Here is a 16,567-nt window from a genome sequence, read left to right as displayed (position 1 = left end):
AAACTAAAGTCAATGAGACTGAGATAATCATATTGGTAACTCTGACTGACAACTCAGGCCAGAGTTTATTTTCAGGTGTGGAAATACTGTGGGAGGAGAAGAGCAGGCATCCTGGATGGGAGGCTTAGCACGGATCTTGCTTGCTGGGGCTCCAAATGTACTGTTACAATAGTGCGAGCTCTTTTCCTGCTTTGGTTATTCATGGACATCCTTATCTGCACAATAACAAGAGCTGTGGGCATGTTGTGAATAACAGAAGAGAACAAAAAAGATTATTCTTACAAAGTCAGTCACTTGCTTTTGGCATCCAAAGCTCTGGCTTCTCAGAAGCTGTGATACTGGTCTTTGAATGTAGACAACACTGAATGTAATGTTATTTTGAAGATATTTAAGCCTGATTGGTCCTGATTAGTTAAAACAATGATGGTATTTTAGCTTGCCAGATAAAGTGCACTTTATGTTTTTAGCTCTTAATTCAGTTGGATATCATCCAGTAGCAAATGGTTTCCAATTATTAATTTCTTCGTTCTAAATGTGATTGTCTGAAAAAGGACCTGACTTTGGAACGCTAATAAGATACAAGTCTGCTGCATGTTCTCAGACTTCCCACAGGAACATTTTTCTTTGAGCACTGACAACATGCGCTACACATTTTGCCCCAACCAAGCCACCAAGTCTTTTACAGCTTGCTTCCTATGGAAGAGAGCTCTCCTTGGGGATGAAAAGGGGTCTAAACACTTTATTCTTTTTATTTTTATGGGATAACGCTGGATTTAATTCTATGAGCCAAGAGCGCTGTAGGTAGTGATATTCCCCTGGCAATTTTTTGTTTACCTTTGTCTAGGATCTGTTCTTGTTTGAAGATTTCTCCAGGGCTGTCTGGACTGACTCTAATTTCCTAATGCACTATTATTCCCTCCTTGTCTCTCTTCCATTGTTTGTGCATGTTGTTTTGAACTCTGCTTCTTCACCTTCATGTGCAAATGTGCAGTGGTTGCTCTGTTGCAAAGTAGGAGATTATTAGTTCCTCTAGTTTTGCCAGGGGTGCCATCCTAAGAAGGTTTTCACCCTAATCTAGTCCCCTGGGTGCTCTGGTGTATATTATTTTCATATCTATGCAATTGCATTTCACAAAGTGAGGGAGGCAGCAGGTGAGCACTGCTTTCTTAGAACCAGATTGCAGGTTAAATGAATGGTCCAGGGATCTCCAGTGTTTTATAAAATGTTCGGAGGCAGCCTATAAAACCATCACAACCTTTCCACCACAAACTTACCCATCACACACACATACACAAACATGTTCACATCCTGGAGCTAAACCAAAGAAAAAGAGTTAAACAGAAATAAATAATGACCAATCCTATGTAGTCCCATTTTCTGAATGAGAAACATTGTGGCAGTACTGCTGAGGTCGGTCACTGAAACTCCCTCTAAAAAAAACAAAGGCCTTCCAATTACAGGAATTTGAAAGCATTGCTTTAAGTGATCCTTGATAAACCACACACCTAGCTACTATGCAGCATTATCACAGATGAGCTAGATATAGCGAATGCAGTTAGAATGAAAACCAGAGGGAGGAATATTGCTTAAAGCAACTCACTTTTATTGACAGAGTACTGTAAGGCAAGGAAAAAATGTCTGCCAGATTTTTTAAAAAGAAGATTTGCAGCAAGAATGGTTCAGAAAGATCTGCAGTTCAATATATTATTGAAATTTCAAAGATACCATCTTTTATAAATCCCATATTTATCTTATTGTCATATATACAAAAGCTGAACTTAAACAAGCACAGAATAGAACACAAAATCATGGATTTGCATACGAGGTTTTGTTGATGGTTCATAATCTAGCCAGTAAACAAGAGAATGCACAGATTCTGTTACATATAGTTAGAATTGACTAGATCTAAACTTAAATATATCCCAAAGCAAATAAAGAAACCACAAAATACAGATGTGTGCAATATGACATTTTTTGAAAAAAAATAATCTAAACAATGTTCAACCATATACTGAGAACAAAACACTGATAGATGCCAAGAAAAGTGTATTTTATGGCCAAAGCTAATTTTGCATTTATGGTGAAGGCATCTGTGAAAACAATTCTGTATTCTGACCACCCTATGTTAATATTTTGGCCAGAAAACATCACAAAGCACTGGCTTTTGTTAGCTTTTTAAAGGATATATATTTTAAGTGGTGATATACATTAGCTGTGAGCCTCTTTCAAGATCTCACATCAGGCCATGTTAGAGCAACCTATCATTTCCATAGGAAACAATGGTAATGGAAAGTCCCATCTATGCTAAAAAAACAGTCAGTGGCCGAGCTATAAAATGTACAATCTCTCAGTTCTTCCTTGAAAGAAGGGCAAATTTTAGCCCACATTTTTAGACACCTTAAATTCTGAAACTAACGGACTGTGTGCAATACTGCTCTGCTATATTGTGTTGCTTTTCTTCTCTACCTCCATGTCTGTATAGCATTGGCCTTTCACTGGAAAAACTTATGAAAGGGACAGCTGCTTTTTCACCAGCGATAATTTAGCACTGTTGGTGCTTCATAAAATAAAAGAATGCTAACATGTAAGAATATTACATATCAGGGTAAAAGGGACAAAGATACTTAACCACAGTACTATGTCATGCTTCAGCAGGGCACAGCTATAGCATGAGCAGTATCATGGGTAAGTAAAATTCACTTCTACCTATACAGGCAAAACTGAACCATATTTTAAAAGCCATACAACACAGCTCTTTAAAGAGAACCCCCAACATGCTAATTTCTATCACACAGACAAGAACAAAGTTATCCTATGGGTACACAAGGAAATGGGACCCAACTAACAGGAGAATAATGACATATATGACCAGCATAATACATATATGTAACCAGCATAATCTGAAAATGTAGCATAAACCATGTTTTTTCACATGGAAGTCTTTTGATGGATGATTAAATGCACAGTTTTCATGTATTTTTTTTTCTTTTTTTTCTGTATGAAAATCAAGCTCTTTGCATAATTAACCAAAACCCAAATATATTTACATTTTAAAAGCCAATCCTTCACCTTCTGATTTTAAAATGAGTTATCTTGTATCTTGCATATTTTAAAAAAAGGTTCAGAAAAAGCTTAGATTTGTAATTCAGAATCTGCACTTTGTAAAAATACTTCCCTTGAACATGAAGTCAGTGCTGACCTCTTCAGGTCATTTGTGAATAATAAAATCTTTCTAAAGAAATCTTAATAAATAAGAACTGAAGGAAAACACAAGAAGAAATATATTACCTTTGTATTGTAAAGTGTTGCAATTTTAAAGTACAGTATAGGTTGAAGAAAAACACAGATGCGTATATCAAAATGCATTTCCATTATGTACCTGCAGAACATGAAATCTTTCAAAGCTCTGTCTCTGCTAAAGGCAATACAGTCAGTCTGGCTTTAATAGTAGTACTATTGTATACAGGTTTATTAAAGTACAGTTAATACCTATAGAAGTGAACTCTAACATGTATGTGCTATGTTTCATATGGCAGAAGGATAAGCAATTGAAAGATTTTATGACACTGATTTTAAATAAATCATACATCACTTACAGTGTGTTCAATTCTAAACATAGAAAATTAGATTGTGTTTGAAGTGGTTGTTGTTGCAATCTTACTTAAATCTTTCTCAGATATCAAGTAGGTCCTCTCCACTTTCATCGCTCTCCACAGTTAATTGTCTTGTCCACCACTTCTTGACTTCTGATCCACAAGATGCAGCATCAGACATGGGATTCATTTTGCATACGACAGATTTCATAGTTGAACGTCCACCAAAGCGAAGGTTGACTGAAGACACGGAATGGCTTATTGGTTTGGGGGCTATGAAAGTAAACAGAAGGCTCTGTATTAGAGTAGATTTGCTTCTTGAACATTTCTGCTTAGAATTCAGGTATACAGAACTAGCTGGACTAGGGTAGCTTTGAAGTGGTTTAGTGCAGAAACAGAAAGACGCTATCCTAATGATTTTTTCAGCTCCAGCTGCTCCCACTACTCCCACTCATTTGCTGGTAGAGCAGTTTAACTAAGCAGCGCCTGATTTCCTTTTGCTGGGATAGCTGATGCAATAGGTCTCTTCTTACCTGGCTGATTAAATGATTTAGGTAGTACTTACATGAGCTGATGTACTGGAAAAATGGTGAAAGTGTTACCACTTCAACCAGAAAAATGGAGGGAAAAGAGCATTTCTATGCCTAGAAAGCGATACTTGACAATGGCCTTGGAGTAGAAACCAGTGAAAGGTGCTGGCATGGTTTTTGGAAAGCAGTAAAACAAGTGTAAGTATATGAAAACCGCAATTGATATTAATGATGTTATTCATAATCTTTGTTGGACTGGAAACAGAGTACTTACCACATGCCAGACTGTCCTGTGCATGCGGGTGCCCCTCATTTGCTGTCCAGCATCGAACAGTCAAGATTCATGTGGTCAAGATCAGTGCTAAGAAAGAGAACCCTGAACTCCTTATTTTTATTTGGAAAACATATCCAGCTGGCTATAGCCCAATGATCCCTCCTTAGCATGTTCCCTATTTTACTCTTCCTCTCTGTTTTGCTCAGTGACACTTAAATGGAAAATGCGGACTGAAAGCTCTCTAGTAAGCTATTCCATTTCTTGGACAAGTACTCTGGTCACTAAAGTAGGGTTAATGGTATTCACTGCATGATCATCTCTCTGACTTTATACGTGGCACCTTATACACTACATACACAACATAGTTATCTCTAAACTGGACAGACATGGATTTCACAGAATCACAGAGTCATCTAGGTTGGAAGAGACTCCAAGACCACTGAGTCCAACCTCTAACCTAACACTAACAAGTCCTCCACTAAACCATATCACTAGGCTCTACATCTAAACGTCTTTTAAAGATCTCCAGGGATGGTGACTCGACCACTTCCCTGGGCAGCCCATTCCAATGCCTAACAACCCTTTCAGTAAAGAAGTTTTTCCTAATATTCAACCTAAACCTCCCCTGTCACAACTTTAGCCCAATCCTCCTCGTCCTATCACTGGACACGTGGGAGAATAGACCAGTCCCCACCTCTTTACAGCCTCCCTTAAGGTACCATCTTCCAAACTTTCAGAATTGGCAGAAAGGAGAGAGATTGCTGTATTTCAGCACAGATGAGGGTAGAAAAAGTCTGATGTGAATGCAAGCTACAGACAGGAGGTAGAACTGTGACTTATGAAGTCTCTCCCTTGGTGTTTGCTCCATGTTAGTCTCTCTAATACTTCATATTTTTTTATGGTCTTGTTACTGTACAGCAGTAATTTGGCACATGGAAACTCTACTGAAACACTTTTTTCACTTACCTGATGGCAAACGCCACTGTCCAAATTTCCGCTGAGGTTTCCCGGCATCTGCAGAGTCTTGTCGATAGCCACCTCTGTCAGAAAGCGTTGGGCTAAGGAGCTGCTGCTGGCTACTTGTCTGAACAGAGAAACAAGAACTTCAGTCAAAGTTCCCCATTGCATAGAAAGCCCCAAGAAAGGCTATCTAACCTCTCTATTCTACTTCCAACTTTGTACACGAATCCAAACAAAATATATTACCATTTGTTAAGGCAATATAGTTTCTATTCTTTATTGCCCAAAAACTCCACAAACGATTTGAAAATAAAGACCATTTGGGCTCAATTCCATTATGCAATTTCACTGAAGGGTACAAAATTGTTCACAGCCTTCTACAGTGGAGTCCTTATGCAGTACCTTGCTCACTTCCTACTCTGGAAGGACCCAGGACTCCTACTCACAGGACCCAGCATGCCTGATGCTATCATTCCCTGTGTAAAAACTACTTGAGAATTCTTGAAGAGATAAGCTTCATGTCCCTGACCCTGTACATAGCTAATGCTAGAGCTGGAGGTTGGTGCTGTGAGTGTTGTACTGCTGAGTTCACCCTATATAGTGCTAGCTAAATAAGCTGGGGAATTCCTGCCTTAGGTCATCTTAACTTTACATCTAAAGGCAAAGAGGAAAGCAAAATAAAATATAGCTTTCAGCTTTTCCAGAGAAAATGACATTTCAAAGAACAAATAAGAAAAATTGAAGTTTTTTTTTTTTTTTTTAAATTTGCTCTGAGTAGCTGATAGTCTCCTGGTTAACATACCTCTGGCTGCGCGCTGTTATCTTGATTAATAGCATTCATATCTTCGCTTGGCTGTGTTGTCTCAATGCTGGGAGGATTCAGAAATCGGCTCAACTCCTGCTGTTGACTCTCTCGTAGACTATGGATAATGCTGCACGACTGTTGTTGTTTCTATCAAGGTACAATATGTGACAAAAATAATGTTCTCATTGGTGTATCTCAGCGTTTGATTATTTAAAAAAAAAAAAAAAGAAAACAAACAAAAAAAACCCCACAAACTTTTAAATATTTAACCAAATAGTGAGTGCCAAATGTGAATTCCAGGTGCATCAATAAAGCCACATATATCAGATGGCCATTATTTAAATAATATGGTGACTACCAGCACATCTATCCTTTATGTATAAACTGAAGGCTAAAACTTATAAATTACTTTAAGTGGAAGACAAATTGCTCATAAAAACCTAGAGGTTAAAAATACATACAGTTTTTAATTCATATGCTAACTTTTCTGCAAAAGAAGAAGAAACAAGGAAATTGCTAGAGATACCATAAGATTTACATGAATGCAATGAAAAAAATCTGATTGTTTTCATGGACTTTGGAACAGATTTCCAAAAAAAATGAATAAAACAGTAGTGGAAACCTTGGGACTGAGTATAGATTTACAGTACAAATAGAAAAACAAAACCACTACCATTATAATCATACAATCTAAATTGCTTTTAAATTAAAATAAACAGCCCTTAGGAAGGGTTTCACTTGCCTGGGTAGTTTTCACAGGCTCTCTCTTTAAAGACTAACAAGAGAATTTGAAAATACATCTTAACTTCCATAATTATATTCAGTTTATAAAAGGTTCATATAATGTGAAATGATCTGAACTGTATTAAGAGAATGAAATGAACAGCATATTTAACATAGTGTAATTCAATATCATAATGAAATGAACATCTGAGTTGAACAAACCCAGAACTGAGAGCTGAGATTAAATTTACTGTCATTGCTATTACAGAGATGGAACAAAAATGAAACTGTTTATCTGAATATGCCTTGAACGCTCATGTTTCAGCTTGAATCTGCATTACATTCATATCGCCCAGTTACTCTTTTTATAAATTTGCAAACAGGAAAGGCCAGATCCTATGATCACAGATGTTTATAGAAAACCTCCACACAAGAAGTAAGCTTTTATAAGAATAAAAAATAACAAAACCTGGACTCAGCCTTACAGCCACTGAAAAATCACTCATTAAGATAGCCAGGATAAAACTTTTTATATAAAGGATGAATTGTTTTTTGAAGAAAAGAGGAGAATAATTGCAAAGGCCAATTCAAATTTCCTGAAAATACTTAATGCAAATTTCATCCAAGACAAAGTTTGGTCAGCAAATACTGAAGTAATGCTGAGCAAAGGCAAAAATGTTTCTGACAATCAGCAGTACTGTGTAAAGAGAATACAGAAGCACTGGCTCTATCCGTGCTAGTGAATTAAACAGACTGAGATTTCCTGCAGTGCTGAAGCCAAGCGGTAGGCCAAGACTTGAGTGATCTGGCTGACCTCCTCTACCACACAAGAAAGCTTCGACCTCACTGCTGACTGGGAACAGTCTCTACTCGCCCTGAACTGTGCCTGGAGGGCATTGGTGCTCCTGTAGCAGGGATCTGGAAGGTCGTATGGCAGGAGTTTGGGAGAGCAGGAGTTTGCATGGACCAAAACCGGGCCAAGGAACATGAGTATGGGTGATCCCTTGTCACTCCTGAGCCAGTGACCTGGCCCTACTTAACCTATTAGCATAGACACAGCTCCTGTTTGTAGACCTGATTTGCATGTACACATTGCTCATTTGCGCACAGTTAATCTCATGGCTCATTCCAATTATGTATCTTGATACAGATTCCATTTGAAGAGCCATCTGCTGGTGGCTATTAACGGTATCTTGTGTCAGCAGAGGCAAGGAAATAATACAATTGTATTTAGAGGCAGGATTAGGTCTAAAAGGTTTCATCAAAGTACATTGTTTTTCCTTTATTCCTTTGACTTTGGTCTTTGCACATACATCTTCCTGATGTATTGAAAAGACAGATATATTTTTGGCAGGAAGACAGCTTTTTGCCTTCAAAAGATGATTATTTTTCTAATGCTTTGAATTGATCTGTTGACTTTTTTTTTTGCTGAGTTAGCAACTGCTACATTCTTTTTCACTTAAATATTACTGTGGCTCCAGAATAAATTAAGCATTGTGACAGCAAATTCCAGCTTTGTTGCAATTTACTGCAACCATTTAGAGTCTGTTTTAGGTTGACTTACTGCTCTAATTCGCTTTAAGCACTTCTTCAGCCACATGCGTATGGTCTGTTTGGCCACCTCCTCTTCTATGGTATATTCCAGTTGTTCCCTAGCAAGCAGCTCTTCCAGTTGAAGACTTTTTCTGATATCCACAGACCTATATGAAAGCATGCTGGAAGAAACATACATATTGTCTTTTTTAAATGCTGATGCACACCTAATTGAATTCAGAAAATCAAAACTCATAATTAATGAAAAAAAAAACCAACAACGTAATTTTGGCGCATGCAATGAATTCATATCTGAAGCTAAAAAAATGCTAAGATGATTCCAGAAGAGACTTTTGGTGCTTGAAATAAATGAAGACTCTAGCAGCTATATTAACAATCCAACAAAGGTGATTTGCTGAACTGTAAGCAACTAGGGCATTTGTAGCTTTGGTGTTTTTTTTTGATAAGTTTTTACATTTAGATAATTCTGATTCTGTAATGTTCTTATTTCTATTTTATTTCTAGTCAGATACACTGTCTGGTTACTTCATGTGTGAGAACAACTTTGCATTTCTTGGGATTCAAGGTCAATATAGGACTGCTGGTTAAGACAATTTGTCTCAAACAAAAATGTTAAAATCACTTACAGCTGATTCCCTAAGACCCATGTTCTCCATCATAAATATTTTTTTCCAGGAAAAAAGGGAAATCCAATTTTTGTATTACATTTTAAATGGCAATGCCTCTGTGGCTATTGATCTTGCCTTTTCCCAAGATTAATGAATACCTTTTAGCCTAGCAAGAAATACAGGACATTATATGAGTTCTACAAATTTAGAGAAAATCTCACAGTACCTCAGTACATCATGGAAAGTGACATCACCACCATTATGCAGCCGTTCCATTTCATAGCACATGTGCTTGAACAACAGCTTGTCCTTGTCAAGATCCACCTCCAGCCTGCCACGCAGAAGTCTCAGCAGAAATTTCACTCGGAAGGTAGGAATTACTCCCTGGGTAAAATTGCATAATAGCCGGTATATTATTACTGTGATCTAACAACCAACTCAGATACTCAACTTGATTGGTGAGAGAAATACTATTTCTCCAAAGATTCCATGTCAAACCTTGCAGCCAGCTCTTCAGCACATGCACATCACTTGTAGTTCATGGAACTTTGCTGTTATTTGAGTGATACATAATGAGATTCTGTGCTGTTCATTTTGTCAGAAATTTTCAGAAATTGCTTCAGGGATTTAGTTTCCCCATTTGCATTAATCTGAAATGAGTTATAACACCTAAAAAGCTGCCTTTGAAAAACTGAAATTAAATTACAGTTTAAACATTCACAGCCTGGCCTACACCTAGCTGTACAACTCTCCCTTTCTGTGTGAATTTTTGGACAGGATAACGTTTGTAGTTCACTGTCTTTTCAAAGGTCTTCTGTTCTAAGATTCAGCGTAGCCTAACTGGATGTATTTTTGCTGTTGTTGTATTGTTGTTCCACATCACAGAGAGACACTGTCAGTCCTGGGCGTGACAGATGCACAACTCTCCACCTCCATCAGTACAGACTGTGGCTTCCAATGCCACCACAGCCACCTGCCACCTGCAAATGACCAACTTCTGTCACCGTATTTTCATACCTTAGTGATGTCATGAATCATTCAGTTGATGATTTAGTTCAAGTGGGTATCAGAATTTCTGAATAGCTCAGGCTCTCGGATGCTTTTCTCATCCCAGAATCCCTGAATAATTAGGATTAGGAAAGACCTCTGGAAGTTATCTTGTTCAGCCCCCCTTAGGCTGGGCCACCTAGAGCCAGTTGGCTAGGGCTGGGTCCAAATGGCATTTTGAAGATCTCTGATGAGGAGACCCTACAACTTCTTGGGGCAACCTGCGCCAGTGCTCCATCACCCACACAGCAAAGAAGCGCTGCCTGATATATTCTGAGGGAGCTCATTTGAGCTCATTGCTTCTTTTCCTGTCACTGGGCACCAACCAAAAGGATATTCCATACCATATGATGACACACTCAGCAATAAAAGGTGGGAAAGGGGAGGGAGGGGAGGGCTCTCATTATGAAGACGTCTGTCCTCCCAAACCACTAGGTGTATTGAGGTCCTGCTTCCTGGAACATGGCCAAACATCACTCATTGATGGGAAGTAAGAATAACATTTTTTTTTCTCTGTGTGCTTTTGCAAGGCCTTTGCTTGTTGTTGTTTTTTTTTTTTGTTGTTGTTGTTGTTTTTTTTCCCCCTCTTCCTTTAATTAAATTATCCTTATCTCAACCCGTGAGATTTTTTTTTTGTTTTGTTTTGTTTTTCTTTTCTTTCCAGCATACTCTTTTCACCCTCTTCTTCTGAGGAGGGGGAATGAGAGAGTGGTTATGGTGCAGCTCAGCAGCCCAGCTGTGTAAAACAACCACTTCAGTACTCCAGGTATGGCCTCACCAGTGTTGAAAACAAGGGAAGGATCACCCCCTTTGGCCTGCTGGCAACACTCCCAATTAGCCTTAGCCTTAGCCATTAGCCTTGTAAGCTGCTAGAGCACATTGCTGACTCATGTCTACCTTGATGTCCAACAGCAACCCCACGTTCTTTTCTGCAAAGCTGCTTCCCAGCTGGGTCACCCCAGCATGTTCTGGTGCCTGGGGCTGTTCCTCCCCAGCTGCACAACTCTTCACTTCCCCTTGTTGAATTTCATGAGGTTCATCTCAGCCCATTTCTCCAGGCTGCCCATGTCCTGCTCTGGATGGCAGCATGACCCTCTGGTGCTGAGTTTTGTGTCATCTGCAAACTTGCTGAGAATGCACTCTGCCCCATTATCCAGACTGTTACTGGCCTCCCACTAGGCTTTTTGCCCCTGACCACCACCCTCTGGCTGTTCAGCTACTTTTCAATCCATCTTGATGTTTGCTCATCCAGCCCATACTTCATTTGCTTCCCTATGAAGATCTTACTGGAGACAGTGCCAAAATCTCAGCAAAGCACTTCTGAATATCAGGCACATAAATAGATGTGGGTCTGCAGAGTGAAGAAAACGAAACAACTGTTGTGGAGCTGGGAGTATGAGTGCTACTGCGTTGATACTATGAATATTTACATCTGTTTTTAAAACTGCTGTTGTAAGTACTTCACGGTGGTAAAGATTACAGGTTAGTATTTGATGGATCATGAACAATTTTAGATCATGTTCACTGAGCTTTCGGAACCTGGAAAGTAATTGTTCAGTGAGCTTTGTCACAGACTTTGTTTTTCCCATATGATTTTTCAATGAAAAATGTGGATTTACTGGATTTCAGTGCTCATTTTCAAGTTTCTTACCTCTCTCTTGTCATCAACCATGTTCCAAATAATTTGAAAATGCCTAAGATCATTATAACTTAAAAGTTGGTCTTCTTCAGTTGAGTAAAACAATGAGAAATTCTCCACAATGATAGCTAAAAAACACAAAACCAAACACTGTAAAGAAAACCTGTAGTACCATTCTAACTGATAAAATATAAGCAACAATGAATTTCAAAAGAATGTGAATTCTGCTGTGCAAGCTTCACAGCCAATCAATGCCATTAGCTGAATGTTCAGATGAACATTTTCCATGGGCTATACCATGCTGCATAAATAATCATTGTGCTTACTTTTAAAAAGTTGTGCTTAAATGCTAGAGAGATGTCTAATCAAGAGAGATGCCTAATCAAACATTTTCTAAAATCAATTAGGAGAATTCCCACAGTATTGGAAAAATGTTAACTGGAGGATAGGGAAGGTCAGAACATAATACATATATAATTACACACTACAAATACAACACATCTCTGTTCAAAAAACTTGTGTTCCCAAACTTCCTAAGTTTTAGCGTACACCATGCTAGAGAATTATCAAAAGCATGACATGCATATATGGTAGCAGTGAAGGTACAAAGTAACTTCATATCTGAACAGCACAACAGACTAAAGTCTAATATACTACATGCCAAGATGGACTGTTATGTTATTTCATATTTTCACTTACCAACAAGCAAATTTAGCATGATGTATGCAATGATGACATAAAATGAACAGAAATACATAAGAGCACCAGCATAATTTCCACAGTCTGTTTTCCAGTAGGTGCTATTATCTGGTGTACAAAATGGAGGCTGAACCTTTAAAACAAAAGAAAACAAAGTCAGTTATTCATAAAAAGTCAATCATTAATTTCTCTGCAATACATACATATGACTATCATTTTTTTAAAGCTTCATAATTAAGGAATAATGCTGAACATCAGATGTGGGGGGACATTTCCCTTTATAGAGATATATTTCTTTTTCATTGACTCTTGTGGACATTTTTTGTGGTTTCTTTAGTGGTTAGAGATCAGAAAAAGAAAGAGGCATGACAAAAAAACCCTAGGCATGGATCTCACTAACACATACAAGGCTTTCTGCAGTTATACCATTGGAAAGGAACAAATTGGTGTTCTGAAACATGGCTTTCAAAAAGCTTCCTTGTGCATTAATTTTAAGAAGGAAGTGAATAATTCGATTTTCATTGCAACAGAAACCACGGGCAGAAATTTATTTAAGCAATGTAAAATGATTCAAGGACAAATTCTGAGGTCATTAAGACCTGCATTCACTTGGAACGAACCACAGTACAGGCATTAAAGGCAAAGTTTATCTGAAAGTCCCCTTGCCACAATCAAAGGAGAGGTAACAGTGGAAAAGTGTTTTACTGCACTTCCAAATCTGAAAACACATTTTTATTTTAAAATCATTTAATAGGTTAGCCCCGTGAAATATTCCATTACGAGTCTGTGATTGAAACTGCAATTTTTGTGTCATATTCTGAGGTTTACCAAACTATGTCTCTTGAAGAGCTAAAGGCAAGCACATCACTCCTTGTACCACCTAAGGTACTGGAAACACACTGAGATGCAAGAATGTTTCCTATTCCTTGCCTATTTTATCTCTGTTAATATTGTATTTACCATGCAGTCGTGCATAATTTTGTTCCAGTCTTCTCCAGTAACTATTCTGAAGAGTACAGTAATAGCCTTGCCAGCCGATGAAAAATTTGCATGTCTGTTTTAAACAAAAAGAGAGACAGAGAGATCATTTTATGTCCCAGAACTAAATTATGGCAAGAAAAAAAGGCAAATCATTTCCATTTTCTACTGTTCTATTTTGAACTGAAAATAGTTACAGTATTGTCTGAACGATCTCATTGAATTATTTATTCCATGACTTAAGATACAACAACTAAAATTTAGCTCAGACACAGGTTTGAATATTCTGGCTCATTCTTTTAAAGAGCAAAAGCAGACTCAAGGCCAGATCCTTTCTCCTGCCTCTGTTCTCTTCTTGAAGTCTGATGATGATATTGATTGGGAAATCTGCTAATGCTAAGTTGACAGAGTTGTCCCCTCTCTGTATCAATCTGGTATATAGATCCTGTTGCTGCATGACGCCAAGAGTATGTAGTAAGCACACTGTGTTTCTGCAGCTTGTGGCTAGTGCTTTGCCGCTCTGAAGTGTAATCCAGCTGGCATAATGAAAAGCAGATCTCAGTCTGCTCTGGGCTGGACTGGGTGTCATTTGGTCCAATGCACAAGGATTGGAAAGATGGCTCAGTGCTTCCTATCAGAAATTCTGTTCAGAGCTCTTCAGCTAGACCAGGGGACGCGTCTGTTTTTTACCAGGGATAAGCTTCAAACAGAATGTGATTTTTTGGGGGTGCTTTTTAAGGAACATCCCCATGAAACTGTGCATACTGTACCTATTAATGTTCTCTCCATATTTCACTGTACCAAATAAAACCACTCCAGCAAAAGCATAACAAAGGAGCAGTAAGAACATTCCCACTATGATGAAGAAACTCTTGTACATGCTGACAACCACAGTCAGGAGTAGCATTTTCAGCGTCACCTGGAAGGACAGAAAAAGCAATCCATAATGTCATTCAGGAAAGCAGAGATAAAAGTGAAAGGAGAGTTATTGCAGTTGCCATTTTGACAACAAATTCTTCACACACATAAGTTAATGGAAGAACCCAGTGAAATGGTACATTATGAATCTGATTGGAACTGAACGTTTTGTGTCTTCCTTTGGAATTCAGTGTGCTTTTTACTTGTTGAAGATATCACCACATCCATCTAACAATGTCAAAATGTTGGTCCTCAAGCAGTATGTATAAGATAATACCATATAGGATGATACAGCAACAATACAGCATACGCTTTACTATAATATTCTAGGATCAGTATACTCCAGAAGTATCAAAATTAGCATTGCACAAATGGTGGTACAGTAAACTACTGTGGGCTTATCTCAAGAAATGGGCTAATGTACAGACAAGGGGATTTCCTTAAAATCAGCACAGATTGATTAAACTAGTTAATTTCTCCTGCAAGTTGGCCAAAGAACTTAAGAAGAGACCATAATTCTGGAAATTACATATGCAATGGGTCTAGATAATAGATATTATTTTCCAATGCAGCCATATTGTACATTTATTACTTTAGATTGCCCTAATACCCTTAAACACTTTGGATGCTATAGAAAATTGTCTTTAATGGGACTGAGATAGTGGTTTTCTTTAGAATCATGCCAAACTGGTAAATCATACTAACTTTTAGGTATCGCATTGTATCACAGCAGACAAATTAATGAGACTGATGCAGCTCCTAACACAAAAGCACAAATGACTATGTTAAAGCCTTGAAAAAACTTCAGAATCAATCAGAAAGCTTTGAAGGCAATTACATGGTCTGGCTGCATTAGAAGAAGCAAGGATATTTCATTTGACTTCCAAGGCTCTACAGGCTCTTTGTAGTTTGATTGAAAGAAAAGTTTTTATCTTTACTCAACAAGCCTTCTGGCTCACTGTTCTTAACCCTGGTGACCTACTGCAGCAATCTTTACTTTTTAATGCATTTAGACTTCACAGAAAATGTTTGGATAATCTAAGTTCTACAGCAAGAGAATGCAGTGTCACCACATATTAAACAAATGTGTTTGTTCTCTGTCTATGCTTATTCTGCCAGTCTACTCTCAATTACATCAGAGCAAATCCAAGCACGAAAGAAATATAAACTTTAGAAATGACTTGCTTTGTAGCCATCCCAGTGCCTCCAGAAGAGTATCTTGGCACATCTTTTTTTCAAATTGAATATAAATCCTTTACTGTGGTAAGACATACAGTGCTAAAGACACAGACCTACATTCTGGAGGAAGAAACTTCTATGACAGAACACAATCATAACAAGATGAGTGGGTCTTCCACCACTCCACTAGCTAAATAAAATACATAGCATGCACATCACACCATACTGAAATGAAAAAGACTGAGAGTAGCACAATACATGTTCAGAGTTTTAGAGAACATTTTTTTAAAATCTGTTTGTAGTGCAGTAGCACTTTTATTTTTTTTAGAAAGTGCAGCTTTTCCAGTAATTATAATATATTATTATTATACGATACCTAAAACTGTGGCTTTTATAAGACAGCATATAAAATTGGAGACTGCTGCTGGAAGTCTCCTTCGTTGGCATATAATATTGATCCCTATAGAATGTGCACTAGAGACACATAGCAACTACTCCTTCAGTCTACACATGAGCACTGCAATGGCTGTAGTAGCTAATTTATACTTACATGCTTCCCACAAATTGAGAAAAACCTGAAGACAATTACGCATGCCCCCATCATGTATGTGTACGCATTCTGGAACAGAAACATGAAAGACTGAATACATCACTTTCCCCCAGTGATCTCACAGAAAGATAAGGGTAATCTGTCTTTTAATAATGAAGGGAAGTCACCATATAAAATAAGAGAAACCATGAACTAGTAGCACCAATATTTCAATAAGAATGATGGAACAGTAAGAAAATAACAGAAGATGCTCTACCACTTCAAAAATACTAACCCAGCCTCCCCACACATAAAACAAAAATACTTTCAGTCCTCCTATTAGCTGGGCAGTAATTATGTCCAGCTCCCCTGGTCTACTTGTCTAGGCAGCTGCTTGCTTAAAGAAACTCCTCAGGCCTTTCAAACCACTCAGCAGCAGGGAGCAAACTGAGGATGTCAGAGCAAAGGAGTAGCCACACTGAACAGGTTTTCCTCGAAAAAGAGCTTAGGGCAGACAAGTGAAGCCCCAGC

General features: G+C 38.1%; 1 protein-coding gene across 9 annotated transcripts in view; it reads right to left on the bottom strand.

Moving 5' to 3' along the window:
* Positions 1 to 1,601: 1,601 nt before the first annotated feature.
* The window catches only part of NALCN (sodium leak channel, non-selective), a 236,279-nt gene continuing 221,313 nt past the window's right edge, over positions 1,602 to 16,567 (bottom strand). For all 9 annotated transcript variants that reach the window (XM_048072668.2, XM_048072666.2, XM_048072665.2 and 6 more), the window contains 10 exons: positions 16,058 to 16,126; positions 14,181 to 14,329; positions 13,393 to 13,486; positions 12,433 to 12,565; positions 11,746 to 11,861; positions 9,274 to 9,431; positions 8,450 to 8,600; positions 6,160 to 6,309; positions 5,364 to 5,481; positions 1,602 to 3,866 (listed from right to left, as the gene is read on the bottom strand). In XM_048072668.2, the coding sequence (XP_047928625.1) occupies positions 3,673 to 3,866; positions 5,364 to 5,481; positions 6,160 to 6,309; positions 8,450 to 8,600; positions 9,274 to 9,431; positions 11,746 to 11,861; positions 12,433 to 12,565; positions 13,393 to 13,486; positions 14,181 to 14,329; positions 16,058 to 16,126 (1,332 nt within the window). In that variant the 3' untranslated portion in view covers positions 1,602 to 3,672. The remainder of the gene's footprint in view (positions 3,867 to 5,363; positions 5,482 to 6,159; positions 6,310 to 8,449; positions 8,601 to 9,273; positions 9,432 to 11,745; positions 11,862 to 12,432; positions 12,566 to 13,392; positions 13,487 to 14,180; positions 14,330 to 16,057; positions 16,127 to 16,567) is intronic.

The sequence above is a fragment of the Anser cygnoides genome, chromosome 1, assembly GCF_040182565.1.
Source record: "Anser cygnoides isolate HZ-2024a breed goose chromosome 1, Taihu_goose_T2T_genome, whole genome shotgun sequence".
NCBI classification, from domain to species: domain Eukaryota; kingdom Metazoa; phylum Chordata; class Aves; order Anseriformes; family Anatidae; genus Anser; species Anser cygnoides.
Note: the sequence above shows the minus strand (reverse complement) of the source record. Positions and strands in the feature narration are given on the sequence as shown.